Source organism: Leptonychotes weddellii, chromosome 9, assembly GCF_054177405.1.
Source record: "Leptonychotes weddellii isolate Sample4059 chromosome 9, ASM5417740v2, whole genome shotgun sequence".
Taxonomy (NCBI): Eukaryota; Metazoa; Chordata; class Mammalia; order Carnivora; family Phocidae; genus Leptonychotes; species Leptonychotes weddellii.
Genome location: NC_138377.1, coordinates 65673109 through 65684385, shown reverse-complemented (window position 1 = coordinate 65684385; position 11277 = coordinate 65673109). Strand labels below are relative to the sequence as shown.

General features: G+C 42.1%; 1 gene segment (V, D, J or C); it reads left to right on the top strand.

Annotated features, from left to right (window-relative positions):
• The first annotated feature begins 7590 nt into the window (after positions 1-7590).
• On the top strand, positions 7591-10645 carry LOC145723275 (T cell receptor alpha variable 18-like). The segment is given in 3 exon segments: positions 7591-7793; positions 8561-8901; positions 9908-10645. Coding segments are annotated over 3 exon segments (414 nt in total).
• The last annotated feature ends 632 nt before the right edge of the window (positions 10646-11277 follow it).

The window sequence follows — 11277 nt, the reverse complement described above, 5'->3', positions numbered from 1 at the left end:
GAACAGGATATTCTTGCTCCCTGACATAATGAAAAAGAATCTGTGTTTTAGCAAAATCCCTAGGTAATTTGTACACAAGGTGAGAAGCACTGCTCTCGAGCACATTGTTATCGTAAAAACCTTCGGAACACAAGATGGCGCTGTTTCCTATCTATTTGGATCCTTCCTCAGCTTTGAAACAAGTTCACTTTCAAGTTGGATTAGGTCAGTGAGTGTCTGTAGGGGGCTGAGCAGGCTTGTCACTGATTGGGTAGGAAGCAGAGACTTCCTCCCACAGAAGAGCTCCAGTGACACCCACCAAACTAGAGGGAATGACTCTTTGATTGAGGAGACTGGGTCCACATACCAGGCCACAAGTGGGGAGAAGAATGAAGCTGTTCCTGGGAGTTATTTTGGTGATTTTGTGGCTTCCAGTGGACTGTGAGTTTGTGGCTTCCAGTGGACTGTGAGTTGGAGGCTTCCTGGTGATGAGGACAAAGAGATCCAGGGACCCAGCCCACAGGATGGAGGGAGAGGGCCAAGATCCATTCTGCTTCATCTTTCGTTATATCTGGGGTTGTGGAAAGAAAATATGACAATTTTTAAAAAAGATTTATTTGTTTTAGAGAGAGAGAGAGAGAGAGCACGCACGCACATGTGAGTGAGCCAGGGGAGGGGCAGAGGGAGAGGGAAAGAGAATCTTAAAGCAAACTCCTGACTGAGCGCTGAGCTGAGCACAGGGCCTGATCCCAGGACCCTGAGATTATGACCGAAGCTGAAATCAAGAGTTGGCTGCTCAACTGACTGGGCCACCCAGGCGCCCTGAAAATATGACTCTTACGGAGTGTCAGTGTAGTGACTAAACCTCCTGTTTCTGGTATTGTGTTTCTGCCCAGGGGTAAACAGCCAAAAGATGGAACAGAATCCACAGTCCCTGAGCATCCAGGAGGGTGAGAAGGCTGTGCTGAGCTGTAACTATACGAATTACTCTCCAGAGGTCTTCCAGTGGTACCGACAAGATCTGGGAAGGAGCCTTGTCTTCTTGCTACTAATACGTGAAAATGAGGGTGAAAAACAGACAGGAAGACTGAGGGCCACCTTTGATAAGACCATCAAACAGAGTTCCTTATATATCACGAAATCCCAGCCTGCAGACTCTGCCACCTATGTCTGTGCTGCCGACACACAGCAGGACCCTGCCACCTGCTTCCTGCGCCCAAACTCTGCCAGCAACCCGGTCAACAGAGCTGCTGGCTGTGCTGACCTCAAGGGCTTGCCCCGGCTCCAGGCATTTAAGTGGGGGCCCCTTGAAAGGATTAAAGGGTGTGAGCCAGAGCCCTGGATTGACCACGAGCTGGGGGGATCTATCTCGCAGCCTCGGATTCTCTCACTGCTGATACAACCCTGTGACTTTGAGCAACTCCTGAGGTTCACAGGTCTCAGTTGCCTCATCGGAACATGAAGGGCTTAACACATGATTCTCAAGTTTGTCTCAGCTCTGAAATTCAAACAGAGTCTAATTTTTCATGAAAAAGAAATATGCCCTGAAGAATGCCAGAGAGCAAGAAAAGAGGATTTACGCACACGCACGTGTGTGTGTGTGTGTGTGTGTGTGTGCGTGTTTAAGGACAATTAATTCTGTCACAGTTTTTGTGACTAGGCCAGAACAACCTGAGACATATACAGGGTTAAACACATTCCTTTTAAACATTGAATGTATATTCCTCTACATAAAGAACAAGAACAAACAAAAACAAAACCAGTCCAAACATTCCTGGGACCCTTCTAAACTGAACCCCAAATAATGATGATGATGGTAAGAATAAAAAATTGACCTCTGTTAAAAAACAAAATTCAACCAAGTAAAATTGAAGATCTAATTGGCTTTGTTAAAGGATTCTTGCATTGAGCAGTGTTCTATCCAGTAAGCAGAGGGGAGCTCTGCAGAGCTGCAGGAAAGGAAATGTTTTTAAAGGTAGAGAGAAGGCATTAAAAAAAAAGAAGAATTAATTAGCAAGGAATGCAGCGTTTAGGCAAGTTTGCCCTCCTAAGGAGGGAGGGGTCTTTCAGGAGACTGCCTCTAGGAAATTCCACGTTGGCTGGTTAAAGGTCCATTCCTGAGGGGGTTGAAACTGTAGTTAGGTTAGTTATTAAATCTTGGTTTACTGATTTGCGGTCTTAATTGTCTCCATTATGGCCATGCAGTTTTCTTTTTAACTCCTATATTCTTTGTTATTACTCATCTTGTGAAGGAAGAACCAGACTATACTGGGCAACATGCCATAAGTCATGAGCACCACAGAGATGGATTTAGTGATGTAGGAAAGACGTTAGGTTTCGAAGCCAATGGCCAAGAAAGAATTCTTGAGATGTTTTAGGTGCAAAAAGGTGGCTTTGTTAAAGCACAAGGACAGGACCCCTGGGCAGAAAGAGCTGCACTGGGGTCATGAGGAGCGGCCCATTATATACTTTGAAGTTGGGAGGGGGTTAGGGCTAGCATAAGTCTCTAAGGAATTTGGAAGCAAGGTTTCCAGGACCTTGAGGGGGGCTAGCTATTGTTAGGAAAAGGTCATTTATTACCATCTAATAAAACCTTACTCATGACACCCTTCCGATGTATATCAGTGGGTCATATGCTTGGGGGATGACTGCCAACATGTATCTTGGCGAGTAGAGATAAACGAAGTTTCCAAAAGAATTTTTATATGTTAAAATAGACTTACAGGATCCTGGGGGTCAGGCTAAGATTGCCTTTAACCCTTAGCAAAGTATCAACAGAGAGGAAGCTGAGTTCCTAGAGGAATGTCACTCTGCCTGTTTCAAGGACTTATCAATGGGCTGTAAGTAGTAAGGAAATTTAATAATTTTTCTTCTGCCTTTGTTTCCCACATCATTTAGAACCTTTGTTTACTCTGTGTGTGGTGTCAGTGAGTGTGTCTATGTATAACTTTTTAATAGAGGGAGCTTGCACCTTCTCATACTTGACATGGGTTCTGAGTTGAGGACTTCTCTATTTTTTTTAACCCAGCACTGCCATTTCTATTGAAGGGAGCAGAATAAAGCTCTAGAAACTCTTTATCAATAGAGAAAGTAGCAACTTAAATCTGCACAATCACCATGCCCCTGTTTACCGTGCTTTGCCTGAAAACTTCCCATAACTAGCGTATCCCTCACCCGCCCCCCCCAACCCCATCTTTCTTTTGTCTTCAGCTGAAGATGGTGTTTAAGGTGATGGCTTGGGCCATTTCTGGAAGTTCTTCAGTTTTCCTGAGTCTCTCCCATTGATGAGGGAGCAGAAGGAAAGCTGAAGTTGAAGCAGGAGCTGACACCCTGCAACCTCCCCCCTACCCCCACCCCCACCCCCACCCCACACCTGGGTGGGATATGTGTGACCTCCATCCAGGAAATTTCCAACTATCTCAATGTGAATGCTTTGCTAGAGGGAAAAACAACCTTAGCTTGATAATAGCAAGGCCTCCAGTATCCTGTAAATCTTCTTTAGCATATGAAAGCCCTTTTGGACACCTCCCTTTTCCCTTAAGCTCACCCAACCCCATAGTATAAAATCAGCCACTCCTCACAACCTCAGGGCAACAGCTCTTTCTGCCCCCAGGTCCTGTTCCCGTGCTTTAATAAAATCACCTTTTTGCACCAAAGATGTCTCAAGAATTCTTTTTGGTCGTCAGCAACAGACCTCACCAACATTCCAAAAGGACATCACCATGAGTACAGGAAGTGTACATGCCATCAAACTTCTGTTTGTTTTTCTTCTGTTAATCTGTCTTTTTTTTACGGGGGAGGGGAATGTGTCAGTCAAGAACTTAGAAGAGTAGAAGAAAAATTATTCTTCCTCCCCACATTACCAGTCTGTCATTCATATATTACCTCCTTTCTGGATTCATTTTCAGTTTATTTATGAGCAAAAGGGACAGACAGATGTCATGGCATATACAGTTACTAATATTAAATAAAGAAAATTCAAGCAAGTAAATTTGAAGATCTAATTGGCTTTATTAAGTGAGTCATGAGTCCAGCAGCATTCCACCTAACAAGTAAATGAAAGTTCCCAGGAACTGTACAAAATGGAATGTTTTAATATGAAGGAGGGTGGGGCAGAAAGTTATTAATATAAGAAAAGAAAGGATTGTTTTAGGCAAGGTCACTTTAGGGGAAAGGGCATATATGGAGGAGAATAAAGGAAGAAAATGAGAAAATGAGAAAAAGAATTTGAGGGCTAGAATATACATTAGCAGTCAACCAGTCTGAATCCTTAATCTTAATCACAACCAATATAATAGAGAATGCTAGGAACATTAGGAAGCTAGGAAATAATTGGCTCTGAGGGCTGGCATCTGGGATGTGTTACAAGAGACCCAATGCAGTTAACCTGGTTAGACTTCTTGAAAATTCATAAGCCTCCTGAGATTGAACATAGGGGTTGCATTATTAAGGCACATGTGTTATTTGGGAGGAGTTTTCACTGCATTTTTAAAAGGTGTCAATGAGCCACAAAAGATTCAGATAATTTGGGTAAGAGTAGAAGTCATGTCAGGAAATGGGGCTGAGAGAAGGATGGGGAATCAGCCAGCAGCTCAGGACAGGGATGGGAAGGGAGCTCAGAAATTATTGAATGTAAAAGAATTACATTAGAATTAAGTAAATAGGGGTGCCTGGATGGCTCAGTTGGTTAAGCGTCTGACTCTTGGTCTCAGCTCTGGTCTTGATCTCAGAGTCTTGATCTCAGGGTCGTGAGTTCAGGCCCTGCATTGGGCTGCATGCTGGGCACGGAGCCTGCTTTGGAAAAAAAAAAAAAAAAAAAAAAGAATTAAGTAAATAGTTTCTCCCATGAGGAACTGGCATATTTTCCCCTTTATAATACATAGGAGTGTAAGTTACAACAGCAGTACAGCATTTAAAAGGATGGGCATGGGAGTCTAACACATCACTCACTGTTCAAATCCTAGTGGACCAGCTCTGTAGTCTTGGACAAATAGCTCAAGTTCTCTGAGTATCAATTTCCTCTTCTGTAAAAGGCTAGTAATTAGAAGGCCCTCATAAGATTATTGTTAGTAAACTTAGCAATTTAGTAATTCTAAGAATAAATGTACAAACATACATCAGGGCCCTGATTTATTGTTCGATTTATGTTCCAATCAACTCCAATAGTAGCAAGTACACCAGCATACTAGGTATTCAATAGACACTTGTTTTTATGGTTGGTTTTCTCATTTCCTTCAGGCAGTCCAATCTTAAATTTTCTGAATGGGCATTAAATTTACCCTTTCATATTTCTGTCTCATTAATCTTATTGCAAATCGCCTCAAAATCTACTTAAAATAAGTCAGTATGTAAGTCTGTATTTCATGACCCAGAATCATTAACAAATATTTCTGAGCACCTGCTATGTGCCAGGTACTGTTATATACAATAGGGATACATCTGTGAATAAATCAGACAAAACTTTCTGCCCTTGTGGACCTTACACTCTGTTGAGGAGGACAGATAATTTTTTAAAAGTGGTAAATAATAAATCACATAATATATTAGAAACACTAAGTGCTATGGGAAAAGTAATGCAGGGAATTGGAGATTGGAAATGTTGAGGTGGGGTCAACTCCAGTTGTAACTTTAAATATGAAGAAGGGATCATAATTGTCTTCACTGAATAAATACATGAAGGAAGTGGGGAAGGAAGGCACAAAATTATCCGGGAGAGCAGTTCAAGCAGATGGAACAACCAGTACAAAGGCCTTGAGGTAGGAGCCGTGGAGGACACAGCAAGGAGGCCAGTGTGGCTGGAGGACAGTCTGCCAGTGGGAGAGGGGTGAGAGATTGGACCACTAAAGTAACAAGGGCCAGACCAGGTACGGCCATAGGCTATATGGTGCTGAGGATAAACTCTTGGGAGTTCAGAGCGAAAGTTAAGCTATTGCCATAATCTAGGCCAGATGATGGTCGTTTGGGCCAAGGTGGTAGCAGTGGAGTTGCTGAGAAGTAAACAAATTTCTGACTATGTTTTGAAGGTAGACCCAACAACATTAGCAGACATATTGGATGAGTATGTGGGGGGAAAAAAATCAAGGATGCCTCCAAAGTTTTTGACCTAAACCAATAGAAAGATGGGCTTGCCATTAAGAGAGATGAGGAAAGTTGAGTAGACTTCAGATTGAGTAGGCTTGTGGGGACAAGGCCAGAGGCAGGGGAAGATCGGTTTAGCTGTGATGTGTAGAGTTGGAGATATTGTGCTGGCTTTTGCAAATACAAGTCTGGAGTCCAGGGGAGAGGGCCAGGCTAAGATACAAAACTGAAAGTCATCCGTTTATGGGTGGTACCAGACACGAGAGAGTGCGGGTGTGAGAGGTCTATAAACACTTACACATTTTTGTTCTGATTGGGATAACACTTGAAAAATATCATTTTAAGGGGCGCCTGGGTGGCTTTGTCGGTTAAGGTCCAACTCTTTGAGTTCAGCTCGGGTCGCGATCTCGGCGTTGTGAGATCCGCACCCGCCTCCGTCTCCGTGCTCAGCAGAGAGTCTGCTTGAGATTCTCTCCTTCCCTCTCCCTCTGCCCCCCCACCGTCAAATAAATAAATAAAATATTAAAAAAAGAAAAATATCGGGGCGCCTGGGTGGCTCAGTTGGTTGAGCGACTGCCTTCGGCTCAGGTCATGATCCTGGAGTCACTGGATGGAGTCCCGCATTGGGCTCCCTCCTCGGCGGGGAGTCTGCTTCTCCCTCTGACCCTCCCGACCCTCCCCCCTCTCATGTGCTCTCTCTCTCAGTCTCTCTCTCTCAAATAAATAAATAAAATCTTAAAAAAAAAAAAATAAATAAAACACCAAAAAAAAAAAAAAAGAAAAATATCATTTTAAAAGAGGATACTTTGGATCATTTGAATGACTGCAGTGTACCAGGGTTGTGTCAGGCAATTCTAATACCCTAATGTGGGTATAATTGTGTGACGTCAACTGAGGGCCAAATATTATCTTACTGCATTATACAAATGGTTTTGCAGTAGTAAGAACAGAGAAAAATGGTAGGAAAGTTGAGGTGTTATATGTTACATGATAGTATAAGCAGGCTAAATTTAGAAAAAATGAAGTGGTTGTAGCTCCAATGATCACATTATAAGCAGTTTTGGCATATATATAAATTATTATGGTATACACTCTAATAACCACCTGCAATGGTTTATTATTAGAAAGAGAACATAACTATGTAATGAAGACTTTAGCATTTAGTTAAACTTAAAAAAACTTTCAGTATTGTGTTTTGGAGGTGCTTCATTACAGAGAATGAGCCATCTTGATAAGGGCTCCAAATTTAAAAATGAGTTTAAGATGGAAAAATATGACAAAATTAATGACAACAAAGCAAACAATTATCTGTTATGCTAAAAATTAAAATTAGTAAGTTAAATATAAAACGTGAATACAAATTTTACACTATAAATACCCAACGTTAATGACATCACTTTAATGTGCAGGGAAAGCCACAAGAGGGCACTCCACTCCTCAGATGTGGTTTATTCCCTCAGTCACGTGATGGTTTGACACTCATTGGCCCTATTTCTCTGTGCGTGTTGTGTTCTCTTTTCAGTTGCAAGTTGCTGTAGGGCAGGAAGGTGTTCTTTCCAAAAGAGCAAAGACTCTCTAGAAGATCCTATCCAGAATCCAGAATCAGACTAGAGGAGCACACTATCAGCTTTGTTATATTTTGGGGGTACAAAGTCATTTTTCTCTTCCCACAGCTCAAACAGCCATGCGTTCTGCTTTTTGCTCAATGCTTGTGGTGGTCCTGCTAGTAATTCTCAGTGAGTAATGTTTCATTTTTTTAAATCTATTTTTTATTTAGTTTTTAATTTTAATTCCAATATAGTTAACATACAGTGTTATATTAGTTTCAGGTGTACAACATAATGATTCAACAATTTTATACATTACTCAGTGCTCATCATGATAAGGGTACTCTTAATGCCCATCACCTATTTGTCCCATTCCCTGCCCCCCTCACCTCCCCTCTGGTAACCCTCTGTTTGTTTTCTATAGTTAGGAGTCTGTTTTATGGCTTGTCTTTCTCTCTCTTTTTTTCCCTTTGTTCATTTATTTTGCTTCTTAATTCTACAAATGAGTGTAAGCATATGGTATTTGTCTTTTTCTGACTGGCTTATTTCACTTAGCGTTTTGCTGTTGCAAATGACAAGATTTCATTCTTCTTTATGGCTGAGTAACATACCATTGTGTCTATATACACCACATTTTATCTTCATCTATTGATGGACACTTGGGTTGCTTCTATAATTTGGCTATTGTAGATAATGCTGCAATAAACATAGGGGTGCATATATCCTTTTGAATTAGTGCTTTCATATTCTTTGAGTAAATACCCAGTAGTGTGATTACTGGGTCGTAGGCTAGTTCTATTTTTAATTTTTGGAGGAATCTCTGTAGTAATGTTTCATTTTTTTAAATGATTTTCTATTCCTAGGCCTGGGTGATGATATCTAGCTCAATTTCCTCACTGGGGACTGTCCTTTTGCTCATAAATTCCTAAATAACAAAATCTTCATTATTTTTGGAGGGACCAGTGGAGACACAGTGACCCAGACAGAAGGTTCTGTTACCCTCCGTGAGGGGACACCGCTGACCCTGAACTGCACCTACCAGAGCAGCTACGCAATTGTTGTTTTCTGGTATGTCCAGTACCCGAACAAAGGGCCCGAGCTCCTCCTGAAGAGCTCATCAGAAAACCAGAGGGTAGAGCATCGCGGTTTTCAGGCCGATCTGAAGAGTGACAAGTCCTTCCACCTGGAGAAACGCTCGGTGCAAATGTCAGACTCGGCCGTGTACTACTGCGTGCTGGGAGGCACAGTGAGAACAACAGGAGGGGGAGCTGAGCGCAAACCCAGAGCGGCACAGGAGGCACGTGGGAGTGGGCAGCCTGGAGGGCAGAATGATGATTTATTTCTCTCCAGTCAGTGTCCTGGGCTGGGCACAACTAGAGGGAAGGAAAAAAATCCAGCTCGGATGGCTCTGCACTCAGGAACCCTGTGCTACTTTGAGCTAGGAATGGAAAGAGGCGATCTAGGTGAAAACTTGCTTTCTGATTTCCAGAGAAGTTCCTGTTTTCAGTCAGGATGCCGTTTCTTTGTGCCAGGTTAAAAAATATCCCATGGTAACCGTTTCCTGAAGTTCTGTATGGCTCTGCTGGCCAGCAAGCTTGTGGATTTCCTGAGATAGTTCCATCTCTGAGGCTGGAACACTGCAAGGCTCTCATCAATTTTAGGGAAAATAGCTTACAGACTAAATGAGATATCAGGACTCTCGTCCCACTGATTTTAGTTTCTTTTCTCTGGCTCCCAGCTTTACTAAGATAATTGACCTATAACATTGTGCAAGTGCTAGGTGTACAGTGTGTTGGTTTGATACATGTACACATTGCAGACTGTTCACCACCATAGGATTAGCTAACCCTTCCCGTCACATAATTACCATTGCTTTTTTTGTGGTGAGAACTTTCAAGATCTACTCTCCTAACAACTTTCAAGTATATGATATTTTAATGTTAACTATAACCACAATGCTGTACGTTAGACCCCCAGAACTTCTCCATTTTTTAAACTGGAGGTTTGTAGCCAACATCTCCCCATTTCCTCCACCCCTCAGCCCCCGGTAACCACCATTCTACTGTGTTTCTATGAGTTTCACGTTTTTCGATCTCATATAAAAGTGATACAGTATTTGTCTTCCTCTGTCTGAGTATACGGTAAGGAAGCCTGATCTCGTTGGAGTACTGCTCTATCTCAACGATGGGTCCTCCTCGCAGGAAAGATCCTGTAGTGTCAGGTGTATAAAAACACAGACAGGGGGAACTATCTTTCTTGGTGGTTGGCAAGTCAAACTAACATAATGGTTCTGTGTTTCTCAGGACCAGGAAACAGAGAAATGAGTCCCTCACCATAAACTGGGCACACATTTTGGATTCCAGCACTGAGCCCCTAATTGGCTTAAGGATACTCAGAGACGACCCTGGGAGCTGCGGACGTGACCTTATGACCTCAGCTGGGCCGTGATGATTTATGTAGAGAGACGTGGGAAAACCTAGGAAACATTCCCTACAATGCTTGTGGATGTCAATTATGTTATATGTGGCTTTTAACATGATTTCAAAGACTTGATAAGCTAATGATCCAAAGACTTGATGTTGGACTGAACTGTGTCCCCACCACCCCTATTCCTCAATCCACATGTTGAAACCTAACCCCTAATGTGACTGTATTTGCCTTTAAGGAGGTCATTAAGGTTAAATGAAGTAAAATTATCATCAGAGCCAGTGATTATGGTATTTTTAATGTTTGGTAGGTTTCAAAGTTTGGTAAATAAAATACCCCTTAAAATTTGGATTCTTTTACAACAAAACCAAACCCAGGCTCACGGGTACAGAGAACAGACTTGTAGGTGCCAGAGGGGAGGGGGGTTGGGTGCAGCAAAATGAGCAAAGAGGATCAAGAAGTACAAACTTCCAGTTATAAAATAAGTAAGTCACCGGGGTGCCTGCGTGGCTCAGTTGTTAAGCGTCTGCCTTCGGCTCAGGTCATGATCCCAGGGTCCTGGGATCGAGCCCCACATCGGGCTCCCTGCTCCGCGGGAAGCCTGCTTCTCCCTCTCCTACTCCCCTTGCTTGAGTTCCCTCTCTCGCTCTCTGTCAAATAAATAAATAAAATCTTTAAAAAATAAAATAAGTCATGGAGATGTAATGTACAGCATGGAGAATATAGTCAGTAACATTGTATTAACTTTGTAAGGTGGCAGATGGTAACTACACTTACAGTGGTGATCACTTCCTAATGTGTATAAATATTGAATCATTATGTTGTATTTTCAGTTATATTATTACTTTCAGTTATATCTCAATAAATGTAAAAATTGTCATTTTTGTAGATGGAAAGTGGTTTAATAGAGGCAATTTTATTTGGCTCAATCTAATACATAGATTATATTAAAATGTTTGGATTCTTTTAATCTTGTATATCAGTATAATAATTAACCACAATTGTGTCTAGTTCATGACCAAGGAAATATGCAGCTTTTTATTCCCCAGGAGGAAGCAGTGGAGACTCAGTGACCCGGATGGAAAGCCAAGTGACCCTCTCAGAAAGGGCTTTCCTAGTTGTAAACCACTCCTATGCTGCCACAAGAGTGCTCCTCCCTTTTCTGGTGTGTTCTGTATCTTGGTGAAATTATGCAGCTGTCTTGAGAACCACAAAAGGAAATGGGATTGAAGCAACGAAGATTTTG